The following is a 13075-nucleotide window of genomic DNA, read 5'->3' as shown; positions in this document are numbered from 1 at the left end:
TACATTTTGTTGAGTAGTTCTTGTACAGGTAGAAGACTTAGTGCTCTCATAAACCAGCGACGCTTACATTATGTTAAAAATAATTGTCACGTTAGATTCCCTGTTTTGAAAACAACTAGATTAGGATTAAATCCTATAATAATTCAATGCGTGTCAAACAATATTCATTGGGCTATTGTAAAATATTGACTGGAAAATGAACAGTCTTTCAGTTTCTTCTCCACAAAATTGCTTCTCTCCGTGCAGACGTAGCCTTTCAGATTCTGACCGTATCTTATATTATCAGCTTGACGTTATTCATTTGAGAGAAGTTCAGAATCTGGTAATCTGTGTAAGGGTATACAACCCATATAAACTAACGTTACGTGTACCAGCATGAAATAAAAAAGCGTTTGTCTCGTGTATTTTTTCATATATTTTCTCAGATCCTTGGCTATTCGAGTACAATATATCTTAAAAACAATTGCGATCAACTTATGATTACATGCAACTATAATCTGGAGAGTCATCAAATACTTTCTATATTATAATTTATGAATCGGCGATAATTTATCCGGATAGGATCTCTGGGCCTTATATTCATTGTATTATGAATAGTATTTGTGATGACAGAGTTCTCGATCATTTCGAATACGCATTCAGTTAACGTATGGCAGGGTGTTCTCTTGAAGATCAATCGTCTCCCAGAACTCCTTATTCCCGAAGTTTGTGCTGCCGTTCATGTAAATTTTATCCGGTCCAGCGATTTGAAGATAGCGATACTCCGTCTGGCATGGATTCAGGTTGGACCACTCGACACTCATATCCGCCGTACTGCAAGTAAATTTAATTTTCTTATCGTTTTTATTGTGGGTCTTTTTTTCCGACTTTCATCTTATCGCAAAGTATTCTTCTTATGTAATAAATGCACGTATACGTAAGCGTGCTGCAAAATTTGAAACGCTGGGATCTCCGGTAGAGATTTAATCGTTACTACGGAAAGATATCTCACTTACCCATTGGTGGCATACGATACCCAGAAATTGGTCATTATCTTCTGCATTTTTAGATCTTGTTGAGATGTTGGTGTAAAGAATAACGGAAATAAATAAGCAAGATCGTCGTATTGGGAAACTCCTAGAACACGTTTAGTTAGGTTTAGAAAGTAACGATGTAATTTCATATCGCCATAATTCTCAAATTTCAAATTTGCTTTCAAATTACCGTAGTTCATGGTGTTGCCGGTCAAGATTTCGGTGATACTGTGAGATCCTTTGTACGTGAACAAGCAAGAACGGACGGGACTTCGAATGGCTCGTGCATGCATCCTTGCCGCCTTCTCGTTACCGATACCATACAACCAATCGGTTATTATTTTTGTGACCTCTCTTGCGCTCAATAAATCGATTGGTCTTTTATTAAAATATTTTTCTTTTATAAGTCGGGTAACTTCGGGTTTCTTGCTCTCTGGCACGGTGTCATTGTAGCCCAGCAAAGAAGGTGCGATTTTCCCAAAGTTCATATCGAATAGGTACAGTTGCAGAGGATTGTTGAGGAGTCCTGAATAAAGGTAGATTCACAACCACGATAATTTTTTTCTAACAACAACGGCTCGTTTTACCTGAAAGGTCACTTAATAACACACGGTAATTGACCGCATCTCACCAGCTGATGTGATTAGGCCATCATCTTCAACACCAACACAATACCACGGTAGGTCCTGTACGAAGCCAAGAGCAAGTGATTCCATGGGTGGTCGATCGATCATTTTGAAATCACCATGCCCCTTCTCAACAACTGGTCCAAAAACGGTTGAATAAACGCCTTGGAATAGCTAGGATCGTAATGGACTTAGATGAACAAATTGTACGACGTGGGAAGGCATTGTTTACGATACCCAGTAAACTTTGCGCTACGTTACTTTGGTATTCTAATCGCGATAATGACCGTAAATAGCATTCTGCGCCACTTACTTCAAAGTCTTTTATAGTAAGCACAATCTTGTCCGCAGGCTGGGCTTTCAAACAATCGACCATGGATCGGATTTTGCCAGTTGGACATCCCACAAGGGCTGCAACTCTCTTTGCTTTTGAAAGAGGTTTTTCGATAAGAGCCTGAGGCTGCAGTACAGTGCCGCTGATTGACATTCCCCCTGAAAATATCGGCATGTAGTATCCAAAACGATAATATGGTCAGCTGATGAGTTGAGTATGGGTACGTTAAGCGAGTGGTCATTGGCAATAAATGGAAACCTACTTTGGAACATGCCCGCAGTGATGTTTGTCAAGTAGAAATATTGTGCGGAAATACCTCCGGAACTATGTCCTACAATCGTAATCCTTGAAGGGTCTCCACCGAAAGAGCCAATGTTCTTCTTGACCCAACGCAGTGCGATAACTTGATCCTTCATTCCCATGTTTCCGGGAACAATGTGGTCTTCCGTACTTAAGAATCCTTATAAAATATACGCAGATATGAAACATTGCAGGTCGAAAGAGCTTAAAGTTTTATGCGACGTATATTCCCAACCAAAAGTGAGTCTCAGTGAGAATATTGAACACTTCGGGATGAGATAAAAATGTGAAAGAAAATCAATCATAATCAAGTTGATAAGATAATTCGTTTTGAATAACAACAATGAAAATAATTCCAAAAAGTTGTTGATAAATTGTTTAAACAATAATGCGTGTGACAAATCTTTAATGAAATTATTTTTATTTCTCGTAGAATGAACGCATTGATTTTTCTGAATACTTATGAATTTTTTTGGAATTTTTCACCGTTTTGAATAATTTCGATTTCCAAAATTTTCTAACGTTCCACTTATGAAAACTTCGTTCCATGCTTCTGAAACTTCTTCAGTGTTATGTATAACCATTTACGAAAACATATAAAAAAATTCAGGACTTTTGATTCATTTTTCAAAAATTCTTACCGGATCCCTAAGTGTTCAATATTCTCACCGAGACTCACTTTTGGTTGGGAATATGCATCCTATAACATCACGCATACAAGTTCCAACGTACCCAGTATTCCACTTCTGGAGTCTGACGTCACAAGAATTACATCCTGATTGAGTAAGTACTCGGGTCCAAAATCCGAACCCGCGCCTGTCATAAATGAATTTCCGTTGATAAAAAATATAACCGGCGAACCATGTGGAGAAGATGTAGATCGTGTGTAAACGTTCAAGTAGAGACAGTTTTCGGAACCCCTAATTTTCTGAACAGTACTTTTCATTTCCCTGCCGTACTGAAGGCACATTGGTCCGGGTTCTTTCGCCATCATAACACCCGTCCATGACGAGATCGGCTTTGCAATCTGTAAAACCAAACATCACAGCGTAATGTTATAACTTTTATACAAAAAGTTTGATTCTTATTAAACCACTACCTCGAATCTTAAATTTCCAATTGGTGGTATCGCGTACGGAATCCCTTCGTAAGCCTCAATTCGGTGACCTTCGCTTGACATTTGATAGTGACCTTCGATCGGGCCCAGAGACGTAACAACTTTTGGTGCTGATTCATTTGTATTTTCACTTGGATTACAGTTACAGAATCGAAAAATCAACAGAACTAAAAACAATGACTTCATCGTCAAAACCCGAATCGTTCCGCGAAAAGTAATTGTGCAATGGCACGGAGTCGGGTTTACATTCCTAAAAACTGTGTCTTGTTTATATACTCGAGCGAAGCACAGTTGTGAGTCTAAAAGTGTGCAAGTGGGTCAAAATTATTTGCGTTAGTATAATAATTCAGCCGTTTAAAATTGTTTCAGGTGGAATTCGAATGGCAGGGTGACCAAATACTCTAATTCTTGAGGCTGGGAAATAATGTTACACGCTTCTCCTGACAATGACAATCACCGATCATCCTACAGCATGGTTCAGCACAATGAAATTACAAGATCGAATTGAAAGATAAAATTGTGGATAGAGAAAGAGACGCCCAGAGAATGATTTTAAGAAACGAATGAATGTATGCGTTTGGTATAATTCATGTATTGGTTCATTCCATCGGAAATTGGTCGATTTCAAATAATGCTAGGATAAATTTTTTAATATACTATATCAGCATGATTTTACCAGAGAATCGATTGCGCGCGGTTTCGTCCCGATGCTAACTACGGATCAGAAGTTACGGCCGAAATACGTAAAATTTGCACGGGATTTTTCAAGATGTGAAGTCGAAAAATGACAAATTCATACCCAGTGAACACAATTATGTCAAACTGATGTCAGAATGACGTCATGTCACGTCATGATTTACGTAAGATGTGAGTCATATATGAGTCACATATGACTCATAATTTCCCACTTCCTGACGTAAGATTCTTACGTAAGATAAATGACGTAAATATGACCTCCAATTGACATCATTATGACTTAACTGACGTCAAAATGACATAACTCTGATGTCATAGAGAAGTAAAGTCGGTACCGGAAGCTTACAAAAATATGACGTCCAGCTGACGTACTTGTTATTTAGCTGACGTCAAGATGACTTAAATTTGAGGTAAAATAGTGATGTGAAGTTGCTTACAAAATTGTGACGTCTGGCTGACATGATTATAACTTACCTGACGTCTCGATGACATAACTCTGATGTCATAGTGATAAAAAGTATTTAAGAATGCTTATAATAATATAACTGTTACAACAGAACTTGTAAAGTCAAAATGTTTATATTTTTCATTTATAAATAGTGATTATTTTGTTACTGTACCTCTATTACAATATAATAATTAATTTTAAAATTAGTTTATATATTTTATTTATGACAATATCCTAATATTTTCAATGTTAAAAATATATTTAATGTTTGCATTTAAAGAGAATTTGCGGTAAGTTAAATTTGGACACTAAATATAAAAGTAAAAATTAAGAAATGTCATATGAAATTCCACTTATGAATTATTAAATCAATACATGATACAACATAGAACATAAATAGAAAAGTATCGTTGATCGTTTTTTTTTATACCGTCGTGACATTAGTATTATGTCACTCGTATGTAAAAGAATGACCGGAAGCTGATGCTTAAGTATGACGTTCATCGTACATCAATTTTACGTAAAAGTATGAGTTGTTTCTTACGTAAGAATATGACGGTATTATGATATCCTTTTGACGTCAGAATATGACTTGTAATTTATGTAATTGTATGATTTATTTCTTACGTAAATAATATATAAATTTATGACTTTGATGCGACGTCACACATGTGATAGGGATAAGACATAATATTTACGTAATATTTAAGTCACAATCATGACGTCATATAAAAGTCAAATTTTATGTCAGCACTATGTCATAATGATGTCATACTACATGACATCATATCAGAGTCATCAATAAAGTCATTTTTATGTCATATCTATGTAAAAAGTCGATGATCTCTATGTGACCTATCTATGACGTCATATGGAGGTCATGTGTTCACTGGGATAGCTACAGAGATTCAGTCTCAGTTCAGTGTCAGTGTATTCAATATTCCTTAATTCTAGTACAAGTCTTCGGGTCTGAGTGTGTAGTAATTTAACAAGTTGTAAGATAAAAGGTGTTGCAAAAGTGTGATTGAATATTATATGAGAAAACTGATTTTTATATAATATGATATAAGAGATCCAATATACACTATTTGAAGGAAGATATGAAAAATGTCAGATGAGATAGCTACTATCTGAATTTGCTATAAGTGTAGTTTAAGTTGCGGCCTGCAAACAGATGCTACGCACCTCTGCAAGATACAATATATTACATATGATGCTGTATTGTAACTGTTTTATGTAAGCTGGATTGAAATAAATGTGAAGTGGAACTTCAGGATATTATATTCGTTATATTCTGATCTGCTGGACGTACGATGCTCTGAATACTTTTTTGCAACACTTAGGGTTCAATTTACAGTCTACTCGGGGCCGATTGTATTCATTCGGCTGTAATCGAAATTTCAGGCGGGAGCGTGAAATTTCGCCGAATTACCGCAGCCTTAGGTCGTACAACGGTTTCACCGCTTTTGTTTTTGCACTCAACGTTGTCTGATTCGTTTCTCAGATAGAAACTCGTTAATTCCGAATATCAAAATATGAGGAAAGCCTTTGGATTTTGGGTCAGGATTCTGACGATTTTCAATAATGCTGGGAACAATTCTCTGGTGCACTATTCCGACGTAATTCTGCGAGAGAAATCGATTGGGCGCAGTCCCAATACAATGCGATCAACGCATCAAAAGTTACAGCCGAAAAACGTGAACCTGTGTTTTCGACATTTTTTAGCAGGTGCATTTTTGCTCGCCGTTTGTCTCCTGTTGGTCCTACGCTCATTTCGCTGCGTTTTCTTAGTTCCTGAGGGTCCAATTAGTCGGGAAAGGGTTGTACAAATCAAATCTGAGACCTCAAATTTTCAGTCGAAAAATGAGGAAAAAAGTAAGGCTAACCCCTTTGCATTTTTTGCGAAAATTTTCGCGATTTTGAAAAGTGCGGGGATAAATTAATTGTGGCACTATTCGGACGTAATTTTGCGAGAGAAATCGATTGGGCGCAGTCCCAATACGCTGCGATCAACGCATCAAAAGTTGCAGCCGAAAAACGTGAACCTGTGTTTTCGACGTTTTTCAGCAGGTGCATTTTTGCTCGCCGTTTCTCTCCTGTTGGTCCTACGCTCATTTCGCTGCGTTTTCTGAGTTCCTGAGGGTCCAATCAGTCGGGAAAGGGTTGTACGAATCAAATCTGAGACCTAAAATTTTTGGTCGAAAAATGAAAAAAAAGTAAGGCTAACCCCTTTGCATTTTTTGCGAAAATTTTCGCGATTTTGAAAAGTGCTGGAATAAATTAATTGTGGCACTACTCGGACGTAATTTCGCGAGAGAAATCGATTGGGCGCAGTCCCAATACGCTGCGATCAACGCATCAAAAGATACAGCCGAAAAACGTGAACCTGTGTTGTCGACATTTTTCAGCAGGTGCATTTTTGCTCGCCGTTTCTCTCCTGTTGGTCCTACGCTCATTTCGCTGCGTTTTCTGAGTTCCTGAGGGTCCAATTAGTCGGGAAAGGGTTGTACAAATCAAATCTGAGACCTAAAATTTTTAGTCAATAAATGAAGAAAAAGTAAGGCTAACCCCTTTGCATTTTTTGCGAAAATTTTCGCGATTTTGAAAAGTGCGGGGATAAATTAATTGTGGCACTATTCGGACGTAATTTTGCGAGAGAAATCGATTGGGCGCAGTCCCAATACGCTGCGATCAACGCATCAAAAGTTGCAGCCGAAAAACGTGAACCTGTGTTTTCGACGTTTTTCAGCAGGTGCATTTTTGCTCGCCGTTTCTCTCCTGTTGGTCCTACGCTCATTTCGCTGCGTTTTCTGAGTTCCTGAGGGTCCAATCAGTCGGGAAAGGGTTGTACGAATCAAATCTGAGACCTAAAATTTTCAGTCGAAAAATGAAGAAAAAGTAAGGCTAACCCCTTTGCATTTTTTGCGAAAATTTTCGCGATTTTGAAAAGTGCTGGAATAAATTAATTGTGGCACTACTCGGACGTAATTTCGCGAGAGAAATCGATTGGGCGCAGTCCCAATACGCTGCGATCAACGCATCAAAAGATACAGCCGAAAAACGTGAACCTGTGTTGTCGACATTTTTCAGCAGGTGCATTTTTGCTCGCCGTTTCTCTCCTGTTGGTCCTACGCTTATTTCGCTGCGTTTTCTGAGTTCCTGAGGGTACAATTAGTCGGGAAAGGGTTGTACAAATCAAATCTGAGACCTCAAATTTTCAGTCGAAAAATGAGGAAAAAAGTAAGGCTAACCCCTTTGCATTTTTTGCGAAAATTTTCGCGATTTTGAAAAGTGCGGGGATAAATTAATTGTGGCACTACTCGGACGTAATTTCGCGAGAGAAATCGATTGGGCGCAGTCCCAATACGCTGCGATCAACGCATCAAAAGATACAGCCGAAAAACGTGAACCTGTGTTTTCGACATTTTTCAGCAGGTGCATTTTTGCTCGCCGTTTCTCTCCTGTTGGTCCTACGCTCATTTCGCTGCGTTTTCTGAGTTCCTGAGGGTCCAATTAGTCGGGAAAGGGTTGTACAAATCAAATCTGAGACCTAAAATTTTTGGTCGAAAAATGAAGAAAAAGTAAGGCTAACCCCTTTGCATTTTTTGCGAAAATTTTCGCGATTTTGAAAAGTGCGGGGATAAATTAATTGTGGCACTATTCGGACGTAATTTTGCGAGAGAAATCGATTGGGCGCAGTCCCAATACGCTGCGATCAACGCATCAAAAGTTGCAGCCGAAAAACGTGAACCTGTGTTTTCGACGTTTTTCAGCAGGTGCATTTTTGCTCGCCGTTTCTCTCCTGTTGGTCCTACGCTCATTTCGCTGCGTTTTCTGAGTTCCTGAGGGTCCAATCAGTCGGGAAAGGGTTGTACGAATCAAATCTGAGACCTAAAATTTTTGGTCGAAAAATGAAGAAAAAGTAAGGCTAACCCCTTTGCATTTTTTGCGAAAATTTTCGCGATTTTGAAAAATGCGGGGATAAATTAATTGTGGCACTATTCGGACGTAATTTCGCGAGAGAAATCGATTGGGCGCAGTCCCAATACGCTGCGATCAACGCATCAGAAGATACAGCCGAAAAACGTGAACCTGTGTTTTCGACATTTTTCAGCAGGTGCATTTTTGCTCGCCGTTTCTCTCCTGTTGGTCCTACGCTCATTTCGCTGCGTTTTCTGAGTTCCTGAGGGTCCAATTAGTCGGGAAAGGGTTGTACAAATCAAATCTGAGACCTAAAATTTTTGGTCGAAAAATGAAGAAAAAGTAAGGCTAACCCCTTTGCATTTTTTGCGAAAATTTTCGCGATTTTGAAAAGTGCGGGGATAAATTAATTGTGGCACTATTCGGACGTAATTTTGCGAGAGAAATCGATTGGGCGCAGTCCCAATACGCTGCGATCAACGCATCAAAAGTTGCAGCCGAAAAACGTGAACCTGTGTTTTCGACGTTTTTCAGCAGGTGCATTTTTGCTCGCCGTTTCTCTCCTGTTGGTCCTACGCTCATTTCGCTGCGTTTTCTGAGTTCCTGAGGGTCCAATCAGTCGGGAAAAGGTTGTACGAATCAAATCTGAGACCTAAAATTTTTGGTCGAAAAATGAAGAAAAAGTAAGGCTAACCCCTTTGCATTTTTTGCGAAAATTTTCGCGATTTTGAAAAGTGCTGGAATAAATTAATTGTGGCACTACTCGGACGTAATTTCGCGAGAGAAATCGATTGGGCGCAGTCCCAATACGCTGCGATCAACGCATCAAAAGTTGCAGCCGAAAAACGTGAACCTGTGTTTTCGACGTTTTTCAGCAGGTGCATTTTTGCTCGCCGTTTCTCTCCTGTTGGTCCTACGCTCATTTCGCTGCGTTTTCTGAGTTCCTGAGGGTCCAATCAGTCGGGAAAGGGTTGTACGAATCAAATCTGAGACCTAAAATTTTTGGTCGAAAAATGAAGAAAAAGTAAGGCTAACCCCTTTGCATTTTTTGCGAAAATTTTCGCGATTTTGAAAAGTGCTGGAATAAATTAATTGTGGCACTATTCGGACGTAATTTTGCGAGAGAAATCGATTGGGCGCAGTCCCAATACGCTGCGATCAACGCATCAAAAGTTGCAGCCGAAAAACGTGAACCTGTGTTTTCGACGTTTTTCAGCAGGTGCATTTTTGCTCGCCGTTTCTCTCCTGTTGGTCCTACGCTCATTTCGCTGCGTTTTCTGAGTTCCTGAGGGTCCAATCAGTCGGGAAAGGGTTGTACGAATCAAATCTGAGACCTAAAATTTTCAGTCGAAAAATGAAGAAAAAGTAAGGCTAACCCCTTTGCATTTTTTGCGAAAATTTTCGCGATTTTGAAAAGTGCTGGAATAAATTAATTGTGGCACTACTCGGACGTAATTTCGCGAGAGAAATCGATTGGGCGCAGTCCCAATACGCTGCGATCAACGCATCAAAAGTTGCAGCCGAAAAACGTGAACCTGTGTTTTCGACGTTTTTCAGCAGGTGCATTTTTGCTCGCCGTTTCTCTCCTGTTGGTCCTACGCTCATTTCGCTGCGTTTTCTGAGTTCCTGAGGGTCCAATCAGTCGGGAAAGGGTTGTACGAATCAAATCTGAGACCTAAAATTTTTGGTCGAAAAATGAAGAAAAAGTAAGGCTAACCCCTTTGCATTTTTTGCGAAAATTTTCGCGATTTTGAAAAGTGCTGGAATAAATTAATTGTGGCACTACTCGGACGTAATTTCGCGAGAGAAATCGATTGGGCGCAGTCCCAATACGCTGCGATCAACGCATCAAAAGATACAGCCGAAAAACGTGAACCTGTGTTGTCGACATTTTTCAGCAGGTGCATTTTTGCTCGCCGTTTCTCTCCTGTTGGTCCTACGCTTATTTCGCTGCGTTTTCTGAGTTCCTGAGGGTGCAATTAGTCGGGAAAGGGTTGTACAAATCAAATCTGAGACCTCAAATTTTCAGTCGAAAAATGAGGAAAAAAGTAAGGCTAACCCCTTTGCATTTTTTGCGAAAATTTTCGCGATTTTGAAAAGTGCGGGGATAAATTAATTGTGGCACTATTCGGACGTAATTTCGCGAGAGAAATCGATTGGGCGCAGTCCCAATACGCTGCGATCAACGCATCAAAAGATACAGCCGAAAAACGTGAACCTGTGTTTTCGACATTTTTCAGCAGGTGCATTTTTGCTCGCCGTTTCTCTCCTGTTGGTCCTACGCTCATTTCGCTGCGTTTTCTGAGTTCCTGAGGGTCCAATTAGTCGGGAGCGGGTCGTACAAATCAAATCTGAGACCTGAAATTTTTGGTCGAAAAATGAAGAAAAAGTAAGGCTAACCCCTTTGCATTTTTTGCGAAAATTTTCGCGATTTTGAAAAGTGCTGGAATAAATTAATTGTGGCACTATTCGGACGTTATTTTGCGAGAAAAATCGATTGGGCGCAATCCCAATACGCCGCGATCAACGCATCGAAAGTTACAGCCGAAAAACGTGAACCTGTGTTTTCGACATTTTTCAGCAGCTGCATTTTTGCTCGCCGTTTCTCTCCTGTTGGTCCTACGCTCATTTCGCTGCGTTTTCTGAGTTCCTGAGGGTCCAATCAGTCGGGAAAGGGTTGTACAAATCAAATCTGAGACCTAAAATTTTTGGTCGAAAAATGAAGAAAAAGTAAGGCTAACCCCTTTGCATTTTTTGCGAAAATTTTCGCGATTTTGAAAAGTGCTGGAATAAATTAATTGTGGCACTACTCGGACGTAATTTTGCGAGAGAAATCGATTGGGCGCAGTCCCAATACGCTGCGATCAACGCATCAAAAGATACAGCCGAAAAACGTGAACCTGTGTTGTCGACATTTTTCAGCAGGTGCATTTTTGCTCGCCGTTTCTCTCCTGTTGGTCCTACGCTTATTTCGCTGCGTTTTCTGAGTTCCTGAGGGTCCAATTAGTCGGGAAAGGGTTGTACAAATCAAATCTGAGACCTCAAATTTTCAGTCGAAAAATGAGGAAAAAAGTAAGGCTAACCCCTTTGCATTTTTTGCGAAAATTTTCGCGATTTTGAAAAGTGCGGGGATAAATTAATTGTGGCACCATTCGGACGTAATTTTGCGAGAGAAATCGATTGGGCGCAGTCCCAATACGCTGCGATCAACGCATCAAAAGATACAGCCGAAAAACGTGAACCTGTGTTGTCGACATTTTTCAGCAGGTGCATTTTTGCTCGCCGTTTCTCTCCTGTTGGTCCTACGCTTATTTCGCTGCGTTTTCTGAGTTCCTGAGGGTCCAATTAGTCGGGAAAGGGTTGTACAAATCAAATCTGAGACCTCAAATTTTCAGTCGAAAAATGAGGAAAAAAGTAAGGCTAACCCCTTTGCATTTTTTGCGAAAATTTTCGCGATTTTGAAAAGTGCGGGGATAAATTAATTGTGGCACCATTCGGACGTAATTTTGCGAGAGAAATCGATTGGGCGCAGTCCCAATAAGCTGCGATCAACGCATCAAAAGATACAGCCGAAAAACGTGAACCTGTGTTTTCGACATTTTTCAGCAGGTGCATTTTTGCTCGCCGTTTCTCTCCTGTTGGTCCTACGCTCATTTTGCTGCGTTTTCTGAGTTCCTGAGGGTCCAATTAGTCGGGAAAGGGTTGTACAAATCGAATCCGAGACCTCAAATTTTTCGATCGAAAAATGAGGAAAAAAGTAAGGCTAACCCCTTTGCATTTTTTGCGAAAATTTTCGCGATTTTGAAAAGTGCTGGAATAAATTAATTGTGGCACTACTCGGACGTAATTTCGCGAGAGAAATCGATTGGGCGCAGTCCCAATACGCTGCGATCAACGCATCAAAAGTTGCAGCCGAAAAACGTGAACCTGTGTTTTCGACGTTTTTCAGCAGGTGCATTTTTGCTCGCCGTTTCTCTCCTGTTGGTCCTACGCTCATTTCGCTGCGTTTTCTGAGTTCCTGAGGGTCCAATCAGTCGGGAAAGGGTTGTACGAATCAAATCTGAGACCTAAAATTTTTGGTCGAAAAATGAAGAAAAAGTAAGGCTAACCCCTTTGCATTTTTTGCGAAAATTTTCGCGATTTTGAAAAGTGCTGGAATAAATTAATTGTGGCACTACTCGGACGTAATTTCGCGAGAGAAATCGATTGGGCGCAGTCCCAATACGCTGCGATCAACGCATCAAAAGATACAGCCGAAAAACGTGAACCTGTGTTGTCGACATTTTTCAGCAGGTGCATTTTTGCTCGCCGTTTCTCTCCTGTTGGTCCTACGCTTATTTCGCTGCGTTTTCTGAGTTCCTGAGGGTACAATTAGTCGGGAAAGGGTTGTACAAATCAAATCTGAGACCTCAAATTTTCAGTCGAAAAATGAGGAAAAAAGTAAGGCTAACCCCTTTGCATTTTTTGCGAAAATTTTCGCGATTTTGAAAAGTGCGGGGATAAATTAATTGTGGCACTATTCGGACGTAATTTCGCGAGAGAAATCGATTGGGCGCAGTCCCAATACGCTGCGATCAACGCATCAAAAGATACAGCCGAAAAACGTGAACCTGTGTTTTC

The 13075-nt window shown here is 40.0% G+C and overlaps 2 protein-coding genes across 3 annotated transcripts in view; one reads left to right on the top strand and one right to left on the bottom strand.

Annotated features, from left to right (window-relative positions):
- Nucleotides 1–5791, top strand: part of LOC124218445 (luciferin 4-monooxygenase-like) — a 41248-nt gene extending 35457 nt beyond the window's left edge. The window contains exon 8 of the mRNA XM_069136765.1: nt 3760–5791. Within this exon, the coding sequence (XP_068992866.1) occupies nt 3760–3782 (23 nt within the window). The 3' untranslated portion in view covers nt 3783–5791. The remainder of the gene's footprint in view (nt 1–3759) is intronic.
- LOC124218443 (carboxylic ester hydrolase-like) lies at nt 402–3605 on the bottom strand. 2 transcript variants are annotated; one of them, XM_046624915.1, is made up of 8 exons: nt 3373–3605; nt 3006–3300; nt 2236–2433; nt 1953–2131; nt 1645–1813; nt 1204–1539; nt 996–1116; nt 402–813 (listed from the first exon to the last, which is right to left on the bottom strand). In XM_046624915.1, exons 1-8 carry the CDS (start codon nt 3574–3576, stop codon nt 639–641), a joined length of 1677 nt encoding a protein of 558 aa, XP_046480871.1. In that variant the 5' UTR covers nt 3577–3605; the 3' UTR covers nt 402–638. The 2 variants fall into 2 exon arrangements, with proteins under 2 accessions (XP_046480871.1, XP_068992864.1); XM_069136763.1 differs by having other exon boundaries at nt 2290–2433.
- Nucleotides 5792–13075: the final 7284 nt, after the last annotated feature.

The sequence above is a fragment of the Neodiprion pinetum genome, chromosome 5 (genome assembly GCF_021155775.2).
Source record: "Neodiprion pinetum isolate iyNeoPine1 chromosome 5, iyNeoPine1.2, whole genome shotgun sequence".
Taxonomy (NCBI): domain Eukaryota; kingdom Metazoa; phylum Arthropoda; class Insecta; order Hymenoptera; family Diprionidae; genus Neodiprion; species Neodiprion pinetum.
Note: the sequence above shows the minus strand (reverse complement) of the source record. Positions and strands in the feature narration are given on the sequence as shown.

Bases quoted from the DNA above. Each gene is read 5' to 3' on its own strand.
- LOC124218443 (XM_046624915.1), bottom strand. From the start codon at position 3,576: ATGAAGTCATTGTTTTTAGTTCTGTTGATTTTTCGATTCTGTAACTGT. The intron at 2,132-2,235 runs GTAGGTTTCCAT...CGATATTTTCAG, and splicing joins CACTGCGGGCATGTTCCAAA to GGGGAATGTCAATCAGCGGC. The intron at 1,117-1,203 runs GTAATTTGAAAG...AACGTGTTCTAG, and splicing joins CGGCAACACCATGAACTACG to GAGTTTCCCAATACGACGAT.